General features: G+C 60.1%; 1 protein-coding gene across 2 annotated transcripts; it reads right to left on the bottom strand.

Moving 5' to 3' along the window:
* Positions 1-9718: 9718 nt before the first annotated feature.
* ZBP1 (Z-DNA binding protein 1) lies at positions 9719-19891 on the bottom strand. Of its 2 annotated transcripts, none has more exons than XM_043553608.1 (6): positions 19301-19891; positions 18750-18923; positions 17365-17529; positions 15549-15755; positions 14329-14562; positions 9719-10156 (listed from the first exon to the last, which is right to left on the bottom strand). In XM_043553608.1, the coding sequence occupies exons 1-6, from the start codon at positions 19542-19544 to the stop codon at positions 9915-9917; spliced, it is 1266 nt and encodes a 421-aa protein (XP_043409543.1). In that variant the 5' UTR covers positions 19545-19891; the 3' UTR covers positions 9719-9914. The 2 variants fall into 2 exon arrangements, with proteins under 2 accessions (XP_043409543.1, XP_043409544.1); XM_043553609.1 differs by having other exon boundaries at positions 14329-14517.
* Positions 19892-20432: the final 541 nt, after the last annotated feature.

Below are 20432 nucleotides of genomic sequence, written 5' to 3'. Positions count from 1 at the left end.
CGCCACCTGAAGAAGCAGGAAGGGCGTCCCATGAGGCGGAAGGTCATGTAGAGTTGCTGAGGCAAATGCAAGGCCAAAGCATGCCCCGCATGGAGGCAGCCGCGGGGTCTGGCGTGCAGAGCTGGGGGCAGGGAGCAGGGAGGTGAGGGAAAGGGTGGAGGCCCACGTCTGGCTGATCCCGGGGTCCATGGTGAGCCACTGAGGGATGTGGCAGGGAGTGCCAGCAGCCGCATTTCCCCCAGTCCCTTGGATGCTGGGTGGAGAACAGATCGAGGAGCAACAAGAAAGTCAGGGGGAAGGCTGCTGGAGGGGCATGGCCGGGCCAGGGCTGGCTTTGGAAGTGAGGGAACGGGCAGCTTCAATGTTGCCAGGACCTTCCCCAGGAGACTTCTCTAGAGAGATCTACGTGGGTCCTGGGGAGGGCGGGATGAGCAGGGGTTGGGGACACGGAGAACCACCAGGCCAGGCCCGCCCTGCTCCCGGGGCACCGGGAGGGGGCCGAGCCCCCAGACCTGGTTCTGAGGGACCCCTCTCACCCAGGAGGGGGGAGTCCGCCTCAGGGCGGCCAGAAGGGCCAGCTGGAGGGGGGCCGGGCGGGCTCAGCGTGGGGGGCACGCTTGGGGTGTGCAGGCGGGCGGGGCTGGGATCGGGGCCTGGGGGCCAAGGGCAGAGAGGACGTTGGGGCTGGGCCTGGAGTGTCAGCAAGGGAGAGGGCGGGGCAGGGGCAGGGGCCAGCCCCCAGCTCAGCCAGGAAAATCTCCGGGCCTGGCCCGAAGCCGGAATCAGCCAGAAAAATCAATGCTTAACCTGGTGACTCCCACAGGGACATTGGCCACCACGTCAGCATGTGGACTGAGACCCGGGTCTTTGTAAATACCCCAGCAGAGAGTGAAGTCCCCGCCCAAAGCCGCCTGCCCGTCCACACGCAAGTTCATGTGCTTGTCTCCACGCGAGGGGCGCTTGGCAGTGAGGCCAAGGGAAGTAGTCACAGACCATGAGACGTTCACAGCGCACCCCCATCTTTTGGGGGCCCGAGTGCAGTCTTTGGGGGGGTCGAAGAAGCAGCCTGGCTGTGAGGGCCTCGCCAGGGGGATCACAGTCCCCTCTCACACGAGGAAGGGGGGACAGGACCATCGGGATGGGCACAGGGACTGGGGGTTGGGGGGGGCAGGGAGGGTGAGGGAACAGCCGCTGTCACAGTTCGGAGGAAGGGGCAAGCCGTGAGCCAAGCAAGCCGTGAGCCAAGCAAGCCGTGAGCCAAGCAAGCCGTGAGCCAAGCAAGCCGTGAGCCAAGCCCCACCTCTGCCCAGGCGTGAGGCCAGGTGGGCGAGGACCCCCTCGTTACGGACCAGGAACCCCGGGCTCAGGGGGTCCCTCGCCCACCCGCCGGCTCTCCGGACGCCGCACCCGGGCTGGGGAAGCGACGCGTCTCTCGGGAGCTCGCTCTCTGCTTTGCCTTCTCTGCCAAACAAACAACGCTCGCCCGCCCGTCAGCCTGTCCAAGAACGTCAGCTGAGGGTGCCCCGACCCCCCACGGCAACCCACGAGGCTGGGGCAGGTGGGAAACCGGGCACAGAGAAGGTGCACACTCGCCCACAGCCGCACAGCCTGGGGGAGGCTCGGAACCACCGAGGCCCCTCTGGGGCAAAGCCTCTGCCTGGAGGACAAGTAGACCAGGAGGCCTCGGTTTACCCTGCGGCACTGGGCCAGGAGCTGCTCCTTCTCGTTTCTGGGCCCCCGGGCTTCGTGCGACGCGAGTCACAGAGTCCACCAACTATAGCGGGCATCAGCCCTCGGGGAAGGGGTCTCAGAACGCTCCACTCTGGCATCGGGGGATGGGCCCCAGCACGGCCCGACTTGAGGAGACAGCCAGTGCCTTGGGCTGAAGGCGGAGGGCCCCACAAACTGTGGCATGGAGTTCACAGGACAGAGAAGTCGCTGTGGACTCAGGGAAGGGGCCGTGACCAGGAAGCCTCCGTGGTGAAGGTGGAGGTTGGGTGGGGCCTGAACGGTGAGAGTTGAAAGGAGGGAGCATCTGCGTGGAGGCCACGGCCCAAGCTGGGGCCCAGAGGCTGGAAAGGGATGTTTGGGGACTGGTCGGGTCTGGGGAGCGAATGGGGGGCGAGGTGTAAGGCAGTGAGGACAAGTGGTGAAGCCAGATCTTGAAAGGGTCTGAATGGCAGGCTAATCGTCCAGGTTTCCAGCCCCCACTGGACATCAGTGCCCTGTGGGAGGTCGTTTGTTCATTCATTCATTCATTCCTGTGAAATGAGACCCTGGAAACGAGCCAGCCAGAAAAGACAGGGAAAGGAAGCCGCAGGGAGAGCATGTGCAAAGGTCCTGGGCCAGGACAGATAGACCCCAGTGACCCCCGCAGGGACTGGACAAAAAGGCACCCAAGGACACACGCTTCCGGGCAGGGGGCGACAGATGAACGGAGTGGTCACCCCCGCTTGGCAGAGGAACAGCCACACGGTCCACAGAGACAGGGTAGGGACAGGGGGTCTTAAAATGCAGAGTTCCCGCCCTGGAAAGGACCTCCAGCGCCAGCCCCCGCCCCAGGGGTCCTGGGCTGAACTGAGGCAGAGAAGTGGAACCCCGTGACCCCTTGTCCCACTGCCCCGTTAGTTCCCAGCTGGGGCTCCGTTTGCAAAAGTAGATCTGGAGCGCCACCTGGTGGCCAGGGGCAGGGCCACGGCCCAGGTCACGGCCCACAGTGTCCAGGCCACAGGGGGGCCCGTCCCCACCGATCGTCTCCATTCTTGTAGGTGTTTGTAGCTACCCAGTTAGCACACGTGCCCGCAGATAAAGTCGAAGATCCAGAAAAAGCCGAAAGAAACCGACCGCCTGGGACCTCACAGCCCCACACCTGCAGGGACACGTTCTCTCATCGGAAAAGTGAATCACGTCCCACAGGGAGCTCTGTGGCCCCCCGGGCTCGTTCCCCATGCGCCGCTGGGTGTGGATCTCGTTCTGCGTCAGGGAACATTCTCGAACCACGTGATCGGAGCAGCAGCGCATACTTTTGGAAGTGGTCCGGGGCTGACTCGGGCCTGCTGGGCGGTTGGAGTGAGTTTTCCAGAATTTCTTGGTTTTGCTTTTGCTTCCCTTGAGGAAGATGGAAACCGCAGAGTCTTTGGTGCCGTGACGCAAAGGGGGGTCTTGAGGAACCCACCTTGGGGGCCAAACATCCTGGCCCTGGGGACCGGGCCCACCCCGGCCTCCCAATGTCTGCTCGATAGCCATTCCGTGACCTGCCCCGGGGATCCTTTTGGAGTCAGAGGGTCCTGAGTGCCTGTAAGGGACACTCAGGGAGTGGACGCACAGAGGGGACCAGTCAGATCTGCCTTTAATCTTGGGCGGTGCGCTTGCTCCTCTGAGCCTCACTTTGCTCATCTGTAAAATGGGCAAAATCCCAGTTTGTCCACTTCATGGGGTCATCGTCAGGGTTAAACATGTGACCTCTTAAAGCACTGCCTTACAGGCCCAGAGCGGGAGGCTTGCTGTCCTCCAGGCCTGGACAGGCATCGCCAGGGGCAGGCAGATCCCGATTCCGACCTGGCCCAGCCGACTGTCAGGCAAAACTGGGGGCGATGCCAGGAGTCAGAGAAGGAAGAAGCCGTCTAGGAGGGCAAGGCGGGGAGGGAGCTCCGAGCTGTGGGTGGCTCAGAAATGTGCAGTGAGCAACACTGGCGCGGGGTCTCCTGTGAGCCAGATGTTGAGGTCATCCTGAAAACGAATTTGAAAGGAACGACGATCCCCTTTCACACACTGACATGTGGGGCTGAACTTTGACCCCAGGGTGGCCCCGAGCTTGTTCACTTGAGCCCCGCCCTGTACATAGACCAGGTGGCGTTGCGGGGGGGGGGGGGTGTCCACCTGCGTGGTGGGCGAACGTGAGGACCTGTGGGCTGTGTGCTCCGAGAGGTTGTCACCCCCAGCCCCACCTCCCCACCTCCCAAGCGCCATGTGGCCCTCCATGTACGAAGGATTCCTTCCGCCCCCATCTGGGCTGTCCTCACTCACTTTGCCTCCTAGGTTTAAAATCCCAGCAGGCTCTTCCCGGGCTGTGTGACCTGGGGAGAGTAGCTTGACCTCTCTGTGCCTCAGTGTTTTTACCACGTGAAAGGGGTAAGAATCCCCTGAGTGAGTCCGTACGAGCGGGAATCTGGAAAAGGCAGCTGTTGTAGGGACCCGGGGCTGCAAGGCCACAGGCGTGGTCTCAGGTGAGATCCCTGGGGCCCCTGCAGAAGCTGGGCTGGGGATTTCCAGGGGTGCCAGCTTGCAGGAACGTTCCCCACGAGAGACCATCAGCCCTTGCCCGACACTGGGGTTTTGACTTTGGGGCCCTAAGTGGGAAGGGAGACCCTGATGAGAAGGCAGAGCAGGAATTTAACCTGGGACCTGTAGAGGGGCTTAGGGCGCCGTGAGCCCCCCCAGAGTCGCAGGCAGAACGTTGTGTGTCTGGCCACTTTTGGGGGAGGGAATGGGGCCGCATAACCACCCCTGGCCTGGTCCCCAGCTGGGACCCTGGCAATTCCCGAGCCCAGCGCATGCTGCAGCCAGCTCGCGGCCACCAGAGGGCGCTCGGCCCAAGGCTGTGAAAAGCGGGGCCCCAGCTTTGCTGCGCAGGCCGGCTGGGCCCTCTGGGGTCTGGCTCCTGTCCTCCCAGATGCCCTCTTGTCACAGAGACCGGACAGAGCGTGATGCTGGGTGAGGGGGCTGCCGGGGTCACAACTACGGCCGTGACCCGTTGGTATCTTGGGTGTGCCCACCTGGGGTCAGTCCTGGACAGCTCAGCGTCGGGGGGAGGGGAGGGCTCCGTGGGACCACGGGACAAGCTTGTAACAATACGCCTGCCCACCCCCCACCCCTGCCCCAGACACTGGGTCGGTCTGGGGTGAGCCCGGACACCAGCATTTGTTAGATGCGCCCTGAGCTGAGTCACAGTGTAAGACCTCGGCATAAACTCTGTGGATAAGGTGCTGTCCTTATTTCTGCCCATTCTACAGAGGAGAAAACCGAGGCCCAGAGCTGCCGGGGTTTACCTGAGGTTACACTCAGGTTACTCCTAGCACCGCAATGCCACACCCCACTCATGGTTCGGTCTTCATGACGTTAATGATGGAAACAACAATGTCACCTATGGCGGGCTTTCTCGGTGTGGCTCCGCATGCATTTGGGGCTTGGTGGCTCTTTGTTGTGGGGGGAGGGGCTGCATGATGCCCCCCAGTGATGTCCCTGCCCTAATCCCCAGAAGCTGCGGCCCCGTGAAGCAGACCTCGCGCAGATGGGGGGAGGGGATGGTCCCGGCTTGTCAGGTGGGGCCCGTGGCATCCCAAGGGTCCTTAGAGGAGGACGGAGGGTGAGAAAGAGAGGGAGGGCGGAAGGTGCGATGATGCTTGAGTCCGGGGTGGAGGACGGGCCAGGAGCAGGGAACGCAAGTGGCCTCGGGAAGCCGGAAAGGCCGGGAGACGGATTCTCCCTGGAGCCTCCAGAGGGAGCCGCCCTGCGACACCCTGACCTGTCAGCGGGGGCCCGTGAGGGACTTCTGGCCCTCCGCCCTGTCGGAGAGGAAGCCTGGGTTCTTTTGAACCCCTTCATGGTGATTTGTTACAGCAGTAACAGGAAACCACCCCACCCTCTGTCTCTGGGACAACCAAACATGTCTGCAGACTTTTGCCATGTGTCCCTGGCAGAGGGGAGATGTGGGTGACACGGGCCCTGAGGGGGAACCATCCGTGCTGAGTTTCGTGCGTGTGTGGCCCGGCTGGCTGTGACTCAGCACCATCTCGTCTGACCCTCTAGCAAACGTGCCTCGATTGCCTCCCCGGCCCATTCTGCAGAGGAGAAGGCTGAGGCTCCGGGCCGTTACAGGGGCACCTGAGGGCGAGGTCGCACAGATAGGGAGGGCCTCCGTTCCAGATTGTGTCTGTGCACCCAGCACCTCCCACCGGGAGACAGGCCTGGCTGTACTGCCCCCAGATGATGCCGGGCCTTCTGGGGGCTTCAAGGCCCAAATGGGTAGCAGCCAGACCTCCGTCCCCCCTCCAGCAGCTCGTGGAGAGCCCACTGAGGGCAACAAAAGCCATAGGGTCCCAGGTGGGGGTGGGGAAGAGAGGGAGGGAATCCCATGTCACAAAAAGTGAAGCCAGGCGGCGAGAGCCAGGCAGTGGCTGTGGCCCAAACTGCTTCTCCAGGAGCAGGTGTCAGAGCACTGGCTTAGGAGCCTAGGGGCCTGGGGTCAAATCCCATCTCTACCTCTTGGGCAACTGTCTAACCTTCCTAACCTTGGGCAATTGGCTAACCTTCCGACTCAGAATCTGGAAGGCTCCGCCCCGGGGCGTGGGCTCCACTTAACAAGCCGCCCCAGGCCTGTTACCGGTGCTTGACCAATCCGAACCCTCTCCGGGACATCCTACCCGCAGTATCTGGCTTGAAGAATCCCTTTTCTGCTGGAGTTGCCAAACTCCAGGCCCTAAGCCTTGAGCAGCGGGCAGACACATGAAGAGAGTCTCTCGGAGAGATGGGGAGAGAGAGAGAGGCCTGAGTGTAATGCTTGAGTCCCTGGATCTAGCCATTCCTGAAGCTAGCTATCTCTTGATTTCCCAGTGGCACGAGCAAACAGATTCTTCGGTAAGTCTAGGTGAGCCACGTTTCTGTCACAGCCAAGATGCTCCCGAACGACTCCCTAGACTGCTGGCTGCTCAGAGTCCCCCACCTTGGCTGTCGGCTAACGCCCCCCAGGTGAGGGGTCCCACCTGGGCTCATCCCGAGACAAGTAGGGAAGCTGGGCGAGAAAACAGAATTGCATTTGTGAGCAGTTTGCGGTGGTTCGAGAAGACCACCTCTGACTCATGCAGCAGACTGCCCCCCATTCAAGTCCGGGGACTGCAAACTCTTGTCTGCCCAGCTCAGGGAGGAAGGGAGGCTGCGTGGGCGGAGGGCTGGTGAGAACAAAAGGCGGGGGGCTGCACGGACTTCATCATTCCCGGCTAGCTAATGGTAGCTAGTTAATTTCTCTCCTGAAGAGCCCAGCGTTGACCTTCACCTCCAGCCCCCATTAACCGCTGGCAGTGCTTTGTCAGCGTGTTTACGGCGAATTAATTATACAGAGAGGGGAGATCTCGCAGGAACCGGAGCGCTCCGGCCGGGGGCTGGCGGTGCCGACTGAGGATCCTGGATCCTCCGCTGACAGGGCCTGGTTAACCACAGACCTGGGGCAAACTTGGAGGCGAGCCGTTTTCAGCTCGCCACAGACGAAAGACGATGCCAGACGCAGCGAGCCAAAGCCAATCTCCAGCCCCTTAGACCCGGTGGCACGTGGGCCAAGCGGATATCCCGGGGGCGGGGGGAATGATCCGGGGGCCCCAGGTCAACACGGTGGCAGAGAGAACTGTCCCCCAGCAGGCCGGGCAATTCCAGCCCCTGGGGCGCCAGGTCGTCCCTGGGAGACAGGTAGGGCGGGGCTTGTACAGCGCTCAGGCTCGAGCCCAAAGTCCCAGGCACACGTGGTCGGGCACCCGGTTCCCTCCAGCCAACCTCCTGCACGTTTTCTTTGCATCGTACTTTCCAGCACCCAACCCACGGTGGAGCTCTGCAAGAGGTCCCTTGTTCCGGTCCCGTCCCGCCTAGAACGTCGTTCCCACCCCACCCGACCTCGCTCCACCAGGGGTGGGAGAATGGGCTCACGGGTTTCTCCTCCCCCAGGAGCCTCGGGGACCTTCCAGACAGTGTGTTGGGGGGTTCCGCCCTCCCCCGCCCCCCTGTGCTTAGTCCTGCTCGGGACCCATGGCGATGCCCGCCTCTCCCGCCGACTGCGAAGTGCTCACCGCGGTCAGGGCTGGGTCGCCCTCCGCCGGCAGCCCCAGGGCCGGGCCGCATGGCGCACAGGGAAGGGGGTCTGTCCAGCATTCACCGGGGGTGCAGAGGGGAGAGACCAGGGCCCCGCGCCCAGGGAATTCACCGGCCGATGCCGGGGGAGATGCGGTGGACTTCTGAGCTCCGCGCCTGTCCCTTTTCTGTGACTTTAGAGCACTGGACACGCCCTCAAGCCAGGTGACTTGGGGGTGGCTGACTGACCCCCGTCCTGGTGCCAGGGATAGATCATGGGACACCAGTCGGCCAATCACAGTATCCCGTTGCTCCGGCTAATGACCTCAGCCGGGAGGTGGTCCCATGACCAAAGCCATCCACCTTGGCCTTGGCTATTGGAAAGCGGTGCTCAGGGTGGGGGCCAGGAGCTGCCAGGGGCCATCTTTGCCAACCCAGAGGAGAGCAGAGCAGAGAGACGGAAAGAGGAAGGCTGCGTCGCGAGACATTGTCTGCCTTCCGGGACGGAGACGTTCCTGAAGCAAGATTCGTGCTTGGCCTTGTCTGCATGAGAAGAGTCAGCACATCCCCTTTTGTGGGAAGTGGGTCCCAGCTTTCTGTCATCTACAACAAAGTGAGTTTTGAGAGACAGACGAGTAACAAGGCAATGGCACGGGTTTGACAGGGAAGCACAGGAGGCCTCAGGGGCAGCGAAGAGACACAGGCCGGAATGAGAGCTTGGGAAGCTTTCCTGGACGAGGTCGCGTCTCAGCCGAGACCTGCTGGCTGAGTAGCGTAGAGCTAAGGAAAGGCGGCGGCAGAGGTGAGAGGGACATACCACACTGGGAAACTGAAATCCGCCTGGCGCGGACTTCCACACTAAGGAGACGGACACATGGGCTCATCTAATGGACAGGAGCAAAGACAGAGCCTGCTTCAGGAATGGGTGGATCCAGGGGCTCAAACAATGCCTTAGGACGGGTCCCCTTTAGGGGACATACCAGAAGTGCTATATATTGGTCCGGGCACTGATCAATGTGTCGAGGAACTCAAGATCTTCCCAGTCAAGTTGAAAAGGCATAAAGGTTTGTTCCGTGACATTAAAAAAAAAATATATATATATTTATTTTGAGAGAGAAGGAGACAGAGAAGAGAGAGCGTGTGGGGGAGGGGCAGAGAGAGAGGGAGAGAGAGAATCCGAAGCAGCCTCCAGGACGTCAGCGCAGAGCCCGACGCAAGGCTCAAATCCACAAACCCTGAGATCATGCCCTGAGCCGAAATCGAGTTGGACGCTTAACCGACAAGCCACCCAGGCACCCCTGGTCAGTGACCTCGTTGACTGAGTCTCTGTGATGAGCCAGCCCTTCCTCCACGAAGGCGGATGCTAGCCCCAGGGGACGTGGCTCCCGGGCGTTGGACAGTCATGGTCCAGTAGAGTTAACACAAAAGAGAGTGACGTACGGGCGTGGCATTGGGAGGGGCAGTGCACGTGTAGCTGTGTATGTCGTGGGCATAACGAGTGGGGCACACGAGTCCACAATGGCCCTGCCCGGCTGACCACCACCTTCTTCTATCCTTCTCTGTCTTCCTCCCATCATCCCTCCGCGAGTGTCCTCTGAACCAACCCCACTCCGTGCCTTTGTTCTGGAAATGCCACTGCGCCCACAACCCTTCCAAGGGAACCCCATCCACCCGCGAGCACCATGCTGGCGTAAGACAAACATTCCTTGATGATTGGCCAGCAGAGGTCCCCTGGCCCGTGGGCTGGCCAGTGACTCCCACTGGGGCCCGGACGGGAGGGATCTGTTTTCTGGAAGTTCAGCTAAGAAGGGCCGAGAGATCAAAGTCAAGGTAGGGAAGTTCTAGAAAGGTCGAGTTGGAAAGAGGTCAGGCAGCCATAACAGGCCTTGAGGAAGTCAGGTCTTGAGTGACAGGAGAGTGGGTAGCCATGATGGAAGGCAGGCTAAGGTGGTGGTAGGGACAGAGGTGACCCAGCCCCGGGCCAGGCCCAGCCCAAACGCTGACCCTTGCCGCTCTCGTGTCAGGAGGCAAGAAGGCAGAAAAGGACACTTACGGAGCCCAGAAAGCATAGTACCGGAGGTTCACTGGCGTTCGCCTGCTCTTTCCGAGAGAGGCTGGCTGTCTGTTCTGGGCTCGACCTCCCCCTGGGACGCCACGTCTGGGGTTCTGTCCACCCGGCCGCCGTCTTCGGCGTTGTGGGGATCCCTGCTTTCAAGAGTCACGGCTTCTAGGTGGGAGATGAGCTTCGAGACGTTGGTGTTGAGGGAGGAGGCCGGGTCCGGAGGGAACTCCCTTCTGGGCTCCGCACCTTCGGAGAGGGGTCCTGGGGAAGACAGAAACTGTTGCCAAAGGGACACCCGGACCCCCTCACCTCAAATAACCGGAGCGATCTGGCTCGCTGGGGACCAGGGCACTGCCCGCCCCTCCCCGGGTTTCACTGTCGGTTTGCTCACAGTGCCACAGTCTCTCTTGCTTTGTGAGCTGTCTCTGGTCCTTCCTGGACTATTTATCTGGTTTGCTCATGGCTGGAAGTCCAGGTGAGCGAGCGTTTCAGAGCGGGGACGGGGAAGAACTGCTGAATGAGGGAGTGAGTTGCTTCTTCCTAACACTGGAAAGACGGAAGAAGCTTTCAGGCGGCTGCAGCATCATTTCTTGGAAAGACCCAGTGGTCTGAGCGACTGAGGAGTACCGCACAGAGGAGGGGTCGTCTTCCAGAAGGCTCCGAGGAGGGCCAGCTTCACAGCCACGTGGCCTGGGCCTGCGTTCAGAGGGACCCTGTGCTCACTCAGTTTAAAGCTCCATTGTGTCTTGGGGCGCCCGGGTGGCTCCGTCGGTGGAGCGTCCGACTTCGGCTCAGGTCATGATCTCGCGGTCCGTGGGTTCGAGCCCCGCGTCGGGCTCTGTGCTGATGCCTCGGAGCCTGGAGCCTGCTTCCGATTCTGTGTCTCCCTCTCTCTCTGCCCCTCCCCCGTTCGTGCTCTGTCTCTCTCTCTCAAAATAAATAAAGATTAAAAAAAAATTCTTAAAAAGCTCCATTGTGTCTTGAGATTCGGACGTTGAACAAGGAGCTCCACTTTTCCACGTCGCACCGGGACCCCCAGATCATGTCACCCATCCAGGCGTCACAGCAACGAGCCGGGCAGGCGGGCAGCCGAGAGCCCCCCACGCCCCTGCTGACGGCCCATGCAGGCGCCTCAGCTCAGACACCCCAAAGAGGGCGCCATAGTCCACCGCACTGACGGTCTGTGATTAACCATCCCCGTCCCCCCCAAAAGGAAAACCTGCCAGACATTACACTTCTCAGGACAGGATCCTGCCCGTCACCTGAGTGACAAGTTAGACCTTCTTCAGGCCAGCGAGGAGGGTGGGTAGGGGTGCAGAGTGAATAAGGCCTCGTCAGCGCCACTGCTTAGCCCTTGGGGAGGGACAAAATTTTTCAAACACGGAGGGCTGAATTTCCTTCCATCGAGAGAGTCTTGGCCAGTCCTAAGACCACGTGGGGGTGGTCCACGACCCCTGGGGCTCCTGTGTGCCTCTGTGGAGGTTTCCGGGAAGTGAGGAAGAGGGTGCCCTCTCCCTACTGACTCCCCTCCCTGTTGGGAGCTCAAGGTCCCGGCCATCAGGATGGCAGGACCCTCTCGCATCCAGCACAGATGCCCCTGGGCAGGTGGATGCCAGCTAGGGCACCAGTCGCCAGCCAGTCTAGGGTTTCCGACCGCGACAGGGACAGTAGGACGCCTTCGTCCCAATCCCAGAGAGTCGGGAGCTGCAATCTCCCCCGATCCTTCCTTCACACTGAAGGCAGAAATCCTGCCACACCCTCTCCTGCTCAGAGCTCCTTCGTGGCTCCCCGTGGCCCTGAAGAAATGCCAACGTCTCCATGGGGCCTGGAGCTGTGCTCTGGCCTCTGCCCCCCACGAAGCGTGCACGGGTCACACTGATGCTTCGGTTCACCCGCCATCCTGTTCTCACCTGTTGCCCACGCTTGTCCCCAGACCGGGACACCCTCCCCCTGCCGCCACCACCTTGCTCCTGCCTGTGCAGCAGAGTTGAAGTCACCTGGCCCCACAACACCGGGGCCGGAGCTGTGGCTAGGCGGCTAACTGCAGCCCTGTCGTCCTGTTGGCTGTGGAGCCCCCTCCTCTGAGTCTCAGCGGGGTGCAGGTGACATCTCCCAGCCCCTCGTGAGGCCAAGGGCAGGCCGTCGGACTGAGACCAGGAGCGTGGGTGTGCTTGGATGAAGGGGAATGGCTGGCCCTCTATAGCCCCTCTGCCCACAGACAAGGACAGCACCGAGGTGGAAGAAACCAGGGTCTGTCTGTGCCTCCCGCCAGCCGGGACGCCCCCCCCCCCCCCCCCCGCAACCTTGCACACGTGCTGAGCCTCCAGCAGGTGGCGGCGCCACCCTGCAGGGAGAGGTTAACCTCTCTCTGAGACAGAATTTCACTCACTGTGGTGCCCCAGTGCTTCCCATGAGGCCTAAAATAACACCAATGGTAATGATATTGGACGCTGCCTGAAGGCACGTGCAGGGCCAGGCACAGGGCTGAGGCTTTGCCTACAGAGCCCACCCAGTGCTCGCCATGACCAGAAGCCACAGGCAATTACCATTCTCGTGTCACAGATGGGAAACAGGCTCAGAGCTAAGTGCTGGGCTAGGCCGCTTGGCTAAAAAGATTTCACTCCATACACTGATTCCAGAGCTGCTCTCTGCTATGACCTCTACTGCCTTCCAGACATCAGGAAATGGGAGACTTGAGAATGACCGTGGATGGATGGACGGATGAGATGGATGGGTGTGTGGGTGGATAGGTGGATGATGGATGGATAGATGGATGGATGGACAGATGAGTGGATGGATGGATGGATGGATGGATGCATGAGATGGATGGGTGTGTGGGTGGATGAATGAGGGATGGATGGGTAGATGGATGGGTGGATGGATGGATGGTTGGGTGGGTGGATGGGTGGGTGGGTGGATGGATGGATGGATAGATAGGCGGATGATGGATGGATGGATGGACAGATGAGTGGATGGATGGATGGATGGATGGACAGGTGGGTGGGTGGGTGGGTGGGTGGCTGGATGGACAGATGGGTGGATGGATGGATAGGTGGGTGGGTGGGTGGATAGATGGATGGGTAGGTGGGTGGGTGGGTGGGTGGGTGGATGGATGATGGATGGATGGATGATGGGTGGATGCATGGGTGACTGGATGGATGGATGGATGGGTGCATGGATGGATAGATGGATGGATGGATGGATGGACAGATGGGTGGATGATGGACAGGTGGGTGGGTGGCTGGCTGGCTGGCTGGATGGATGGATGATGGATGGATGGATGAACAGATGGCTGGCTGGATGGATGGATGGATGGACAGATGGATGGGTGGGTGGATAGGTGGGTGGGTGGGTGGATGGATGGATGGATAGGTAGATGATGGATGGATGGACAGATGAGTGGGTGGATGGATGGATGATGGATGTATGGATAGATGGATGGATGGTGGATGGGTGGATGAGTGGATGGGTGGGTGGGTAGATGGATGGGTGGGTGGATGTGTGGGTGGATGGATAGATAGATGGATGGATGGATGGATGGGTGGATGGATGGATGGATGGATAGGTGGGTGGGTGGGTGGCTGGCTGGCTGGCTGGCTGGACAGATGGGTGGGTGGATGGATAGGCGGGTGGGTGGGTGGGTGGATAGATGGATGGGTAGGTGGGTGGGTGGATGGGTGGATGGACAGGTGGATGGATGGACAGATGGGTGGGTGGGTGGGTGGATGGATGGATAGGTGGGTGGATGGGTGGATGGATAGGTGGGTGGGTGGGTGGGTGGGTGGATGGATAGGTGGGTGGGTGGGTGGGTGGATGGATGGATGGATGATGGATGGATGGGTGGGTGGGTAAATGGATGGGTGGGTGGATATGTGGGTGGATGGATAGATGGGTGGTGGATGGATGGATGGATGGATAGGTGGGTGGGTGGATGGGTGGGTGGGTGGGTGGATGGATGGATAGGTGGATGATGGATGGATGGATGGACAGATGGGTGGGTGGATGGATGGATGGATGGATGGGTAAATGGATGGGTGAGTGGTCAGGGGGATGGAGAGATGGGTAGAGGATGGGTGGGTACGTGGGTGGGTGGGTGGATGGGTGGATGGATGATGGATGGGTGGATGGGTGGGTGGGTAGATGGATGGGTGGGTGGATGTGTGGGTGGATAGATAGATGGATGGATGGATGGATGGATGGATAGGTGGGTGGGTGGATGGATGGATGGATAGGTGGAAGATGGATGGATGGATGGACAGATGGGTGGGTGGACGGATGCATGGATGGATGGGTAAATGGATGGGTGAGTGGATGGGAGGATGGAGAGATGGGTAGAGGATGGGAGGGTACGTGGGTGGGTGGGTGGATGGGTGGATGGGTGGATGAGAGAAAGAGAGAGAGAGAACACAGGGCCCACCTTGTCCCAGGCTCACCTGCATCCTTGTCCAGCTCCTCAGGGCCCCTTCTGCTGTCCTCAGACTCTGCAACTCCTCCTGGATCAGCTGTCCCTGAGATGACAGTCATTCTGTTGCCGTTGCCAATGGCAGTGTCCTCAAGGAAGCATGAACTGATGTGGACTCTCTGGATCCCATCCGCCTTGCAGTCAGGTCCTGGTTTGGACCCTGGAATTTTGAACGAAGCTCCTGAGCCAACAGTGGTGGCAGAGACTGTGGGTCAGTCAGAGACAGAGATGTCAGGAGGGCTGCACAAGCAGCTGGATGGTGGCCCCCGAACCCTGACCCCCCAGCCTGGCTTTCAAGTCCTCCCTGGCCCGCTCGCCTCCCTGAAGGTCCCCCCGGTGGGCCAGACCAGGCTTGGTCCACAGCAGAGACCCTGCCTCCCTCGGTGCCTCTGCACACAGCCTGGACTGCTGGCGGTCACTGCCCCCCAGGTGCCACCTGCACCCTTCCCCTGGGACTCGGCCACCGCCCCCTCCTGCCGCCTGCTCCCATCTCTGCTGCTGGCTTCCCCACAGCTCCGGAATGCCGCCTCCACCTTTGGTTAAAACCTTCATGCAACCATAGCCTGTCCCCAGCCTCCCCCAGCCCCCACCTGGCCCCTTTCCTATCCAAACTTTGGACAAGACTTGCTCACAGTCTCCCCTCCTCCTACTCCCACCTCCTCTGTGTCCTCAGGTCACCACCGACCGCTGCTGCCGGTCCCCACGGAGCTCCCCGACCTCATCGGCCTGCCCACTTCTGGAAACTCTCCTCCTGGTGTTCCCTGGCCTCTTTGCTGTCTTTCATCCCTGGCCTGTCTCTGGACTACCAGGGCTGGGGACGACTTAGCCTGGGCTCTCTGGTCACCATCGACAGTGCTTAGTAGGGCATCTGGTACTCAGATGACTCCTGTCTACCCTCCTTAGATGCCATTCCAGTCTGGCCATCTCCTCTGACTCTGCCTCAGCTGGTCTGGCCTCTGCTGCCCCGTGTCTGTTGTACAGACGAAGAAACTGAGGTTTCCTGAGCGGGGGTGGTGGTGGGGAATGGGATCCTGAGTGCGAGCTCTAAAAACCCCACCTGCTCTACTCTGTGGGACAGCCTCCTGGTGGAAGGAAAGGAGTTTCCCATCATGCCTCTCTCCCCGCAAAGACTGGCTCATGTTCCGTGCAGCGAGGGGCTGAATGGGGTGGGGCGGGGGCGGGATGGGTTACCTGGGGGGCTGCCAGAGGGGCTGCAGGCAGCCGGGCCTTCGGCCGGGGCACTGGTAAGGCTCATCTCGTTGCCATGTCCCAGCAGCACCCGTCTGAGCACAGACTTCTCCAAGCGGATGTCCTGGGGCGCCCAGGCTGCAGCGGGGGAACTCTGCGTCGGGGGATCTGCTGGTGCCATTGGAGGGAGGTGGAGGGGAGCCACGGAACCTAGCAGGGGACACAGCAACATGACCTCTGATGCCCACCCTCTGCCCACACCTCCCTAACACACATACATGCAAAGTCCTGGCTGGACGGAGAAGACAGGCCTCTGAATTCTTTGTGGCCGCTGCCAGACTGAGAATGAGCATTTCAGGCGATTGATGGAGAGCAGGGGGGCCCAGCAGAACAGTCAGTGTGGGGGTCCCCGGGTTTTTTACGACTGGCGCCTCGCGTCACCCGGGCACTCGAAAACCCAGTCAGTGAGCACAGCCTCTGCCCCCTAGTGCCCTCCACCCTCTGACCCCACCGGGGCAGGTGTCCTCAGGTGCTGGCATATCTTTAACGCCCCCTCAACACTGAGCATTTAGAGCCCTGACATTACTTTATTTTCTCAGTATTTATTTTCATGGTAAATCGCCTGGTTTTTAACTTCAGGTAGTGCTATAAAAGTTCACTTTAGAATAAATTCAAGTGGGGTGCCTGGGTGGCTCAGTCGGTTGAGCATCCGACTTCGGCTCAGGTCCCGATCTCGCGGCTCTTGAGTTCGAGCCCCGCTTCGGGCTCTCTGCTGTCAGCACAGAGCCCACTTTGGATCCTTTGTCTGTCTGTCTGTCTGTCTGTCTCTCTCTCTCAAAACTAAACATTTTTAAAAAGATTTAAGATAAAATCATAAAATAAATTTGAGTAGATAAAAAGGGAAACCATTTAACAACATGAAGAAAATAATCCGACACGGGCATGACCCAAACTGGGAGGACTAAGGTTGGGGAACCATTGATCCAGATTCTAAAACAAAGTTCCTCATTTCACAGTTGGGGAAGCCAAGGCCCAGAGTGGGGAAGGGCTGTCTTGAGGTCACAGGGAGTATTCCAGCTTTCAGGCTGATGCTGTCCCTCGTGTTCCACGGCTGGTCCGAGAGGTGGCTCCGTCCCCTCTCACCCCAGGGCCTGGCATGGAATAAACACTCTTCTGTGGGATTGTATTTTATCAAAACTAGGACGCCACTGGCCAGGTGCATCCCAGTTTCTAAGTCGTTAAAATGTGGGGGGAAAGTGTGTCTTAGAACAAACAAAATACTACAATGACCCCTTGTGACATTCTACTGAAGGAGAGTGAACCAAGCTATGTCTCGTGGAAAAATATCAGATCCCATTGAAACGGAGGCCAAAGGTTATCGGAATGAATGGAAAGCAGGAGAGGTTTGATCCAGGTGTGCAGGAAGACTTCCTCATGCTCAGGAAGGCCGTAAGGGATGACCTTGGAGATGTGAAAGCTGCCCTTTCTCCTCAAAGGTTGAATGTCCCCTGGGACGCCTGGGTGGCTCAGTCGGTGAAGCGTCCGACTTCAGCTCAGGTCATGATCTCGTGGTTTAGGGGTTCGAGCCCCACGTCGGGCTCTGTGCTGACAGCTCGGAGCCTGGAGCCTGCTTCGGATTCTGTGTCTCCCTCTCTCTCTGCCCCTCCCCCGCTCATGCTCTCTCTCTGTCTCTCAATAATAAATAAACATTAAAAAAAATTAAAAAATAAAAAAGGCTGAATGTCCCCCTCTCGGCCCCCACCCAGAGGGAGCAGGTGCCCCTACGGGTCCCTCTGAGGGTGCCTCTGAGAGGACTCACCATTCTCCCCAGAGGCGGTTGGCTTCACTATGACGTTCCCATGTCCAATCTGGATGTCTTCCGAGTTCTCAATGGAAATATAGTTATTTGGTCCATTCTGACAGATCATGTTGATTGGATTTTGCTGGTAAATAATCGCGGGGGACTCGCTTCTTCCTCCACAATCTGCAAAATAATATTCCACCCAAGCCCTCTGCACCTCTCTGGAGGTTCCAAATACCGATGGCCGCGACAAAATCCATTGTGGAGCTTGTTAAAACACAGGTTCCCCCACGTCCCCCCTCCCCGGGGGTCCCGAGTCAGTAGGTCCAAGGTGGGACCCAGGAGCCGTCGTGTTTAACAAGCCCCGCAGGGGTCTCAGATGAGCCTTGCTTGGACATCACCACAGTGGGTCACCCTATCTGTGCATCTTCTGCTGACCTCAGGAGGCTCCTGGGAGCCTCACTGCTCACCTCCTCCTCTGCGGGCATCCCCTGAGCCCCAGGACCCCTCTCCCTTTAGAGAAGGCCGCGAGGTGGCCATCCACGGGCTATTTCTGGCCACTGGATGAGCTTTGTTTGGCTCACCGGACATTTTTAAGAATTCAGAGTTTTCACCAGTGTTTAAGATCTGGCCCTGTCACATGCGACCGTGCCAGGGACGCTGAGACCCCCTTTGGGGGCCGTGAGCTGGGTGTCAGTCCCATGGGGGCCAGGTGGGCACCTGCCGGGGCCTCTGCCGCCTCCGCACACAGGGTCACGTCCCACCTTTGTGGCCCCTGAGCTCTTGTGTCTTTGTGGGTCCCTTTCTCCATAAAAAATATTCAAAATTACATTTCACGACTGTGTTGGGATGAGAGACAAATATAATCTAAGCCGGGGTCGTGATTAACCATTTATTATTATTACAACATTCATCTTTTCTTCTGATGGTAAGAGAAATTAGAACATCCTCGTGGACCCCAAACGCGGGGCTCTGCGCCCACTGCACCTGGTGGAGGGGTCACCCGGGACCCCACCCTGTGGGTGTCTGAGCCCAGCCTTCCCTTCCAGCAGCTTCGAAACTGCACGTTGGGCAAAGTGTTGAGAGAAACTGTTAGCAAACTCAGGGTGAGCCCCACATCCCAGGACTGAGACAGTTAGGAGCGGGCCACCTCCTTTCCTGGCCCCTTGCTTTCTGCAGCTGCAACCTCAGGCCACTCCTCCAGGAAGCCCTCCTTGGTCACTCCCACCAGCACACCTGCCCCCTTCTAGTGATCCATCCGCAAGACCCCTGCAAGCCTCTGTGAAGGTCTGGCGAGGAAGGTGGGGCTGGCAGGGCGCCCAGGCAAGGACCACGCGTCGGATGTTACGCTCTCTCTCCACCACCCTGCCCCACCTACCTGGGGGCAGCAGGTAAGGACCTACCTGGTCGATAAATCGACCATAGACTTGATTTCTCATCAAGACTCAGAATGTGCCTCTTTCTCATATCATACAAGTGTGGGTTGACTTCTTTTGCTGTCTTCATTCCCAGGGCCCGGGCGATGATCAGGGCCTTACAGGGCCCGGCGCCTTCCAGAAACCTATAGATGGCTTTCTCTGCGAGGCAGGGCGGTGGGTGGTTAAGGGGGACCCCGGAGCTTGAACCTGTCTGCTCCACTGTCTGCTGGCTGTGCAGACGTGGGGGAGCCCCGGACCCCCTGTGCCCAGTTTCCCCGTCTGCAGGACGTGGTAATATCACAGCACGGAGGTCGTTCTGTGGCTCGGGGGCCGACGGGCAGTGGATGTCGGCCACTGATCGGAGAGATGGCGCCTTGGCCACGCGCGTCCTCCGCTGTGCGGGCTGAACCTCCCCCCCGGATACCGTGTGGGGACCCCTCGGTGGGTGGGGCACGAGTAACATCTCGAGGGGCCCAGGAGGGTTTGGGGTCGGGGGCCCCGGGGCCCGGCAGCTGAAAGGAAACGGGGGTGCTTACGCTGTTCGCTGAGCTGAGGGTCAGGTTCCTCTGGAACCACTGCGTCCTGCTGGGGCCTCGCCGCTGGAGAAAGAAAGGTGGGTGGGGGGTGGAGGGGCAGGAGAGGGGACGGGGACTCCACGGGACCAAGGCGGCCTCCGCGTCCAGGGCCGAACAAGTCTGCCTCCAGACCCGCCCTGCCTCTCCTCTGCCGACCCAGCTCTCTGGGCGGAGAGCAGGCGTGCCCTCCGCCCGCCTCCACCATCAGCCGCTGTGGGCGCCTGACGAAAGCCGGCCCTGTTGGTCTCTGCCCTGCGGAACGACGGAGGAGCTAAGTCTGTTCTATTCTTATCGTCGTCGCGCCCATATTGTCACTATTCAGGCTCTGCTGAGTGCCTGCCACGCGCGGTCACGAGGCTGGGCCCTTTCCGCCTCGCCCCCTGGCAACCCCAGACCTGCTGTCACGTCCGGTGGTCCGAAAAGGAAATCAAGGCACGGCCAGGGGATGCCACGCACCTTCGAGGGGCAGGGCCCGTATTTGAACCCAGGCCCGGACCTCGCTCGTCCGCTGCCGGGACTGCTCGCGCTGGGCCCACCCCGACCCCCGGGGGGCAGGTTACCCTGGCTGAGCTGGGCCGGCTCTGTGGGGACCACTTCTCCGGTCCCTCCCTCGCCCAGGCGCCACATCGCCAGGCCCGCCAGGGAGACTTTCGACTCCTTCTCCATCCGGTAGAGGACTTGGTTGAGCTTCTTCTTGGGCACTTGGCATTCCTTTGCCAGCTGGACGGACTTCACAGGGGAGCCAGCGTCCCTCAGCACCCGCAGGATCCTCTGCTCGAGGTCTGGGAGAAGGAGAGGGGGGCAGAGAGGGAATAGAGCCTCCCTGGGATCAAGCCGGGGCCGGAAGCTCGGGGCGGGGGGGGTCCCCGTGCGAGGGGTCCAGGGCAGAGGCAGGGGCGGAGACCTGAGCAGACATTCACTAACAACGCCTCTGTTCGGTGACAGGCAGATGGGCTGCTCAGAAATGACCTTGGCCAGGGGCACTTGAGTGGCTCAGTCAGGGAAGCGTCCGACTTCGGCTCAGGTCACGATCTCACAGTCTGTGAGTTCGAGCCCCGCGTCGGGCTCTGTGCTGATGGCCCAGGACCTGGAG

The sequence above is a fragment of the Prionailurus bengalensis genome, chromosome A3, assembly GCF_016509475.1.
Source record: "Prionailurus bengalensis isolate Pbe53 chromosome A3, Fcat_Pben_1.1_paternal_pri, whole genome shotgun sequence".
Classification (NCBI taxonomy): domain Eukaryota; kingdom Metazoa; phylum Chordata; class Mammalia; order Carnivora; family Felidae; genus Prionailurus; species Prionailurus bengalensis.
The sequence above is the reverse complement of the archived record's forward strand: the minus strand, read 5'-3'. Positions and strand labels throughout refer to the sequence as shown.

Excerpts from the sequence above, each read along its gene's own strand:
- ZBP1 (XM_043553608.1), bottom strand. The coding sequence starts at position 19,544 with ATGGTGGAGGCGGGCGGAGGGCACGCCTGCTCTCCGCCCAGAGAGCTG. Across the intron at positions 18,924-19,300 it reads CCCTCAGCTCAGCGAACAGC|AGAAAGCCATCTATAGGTTT; the intron begins GTAAGCACCCCC and ends CCTGCCTCGCAG. Across the intron at positions 14,563-15,548 it reads CCCCTCTGGCAGCCCCCCAG|TCTCTGCCACCACTGTTGGC; the intron begins GTAACCCATCCC and ends ACTGACCCACAG.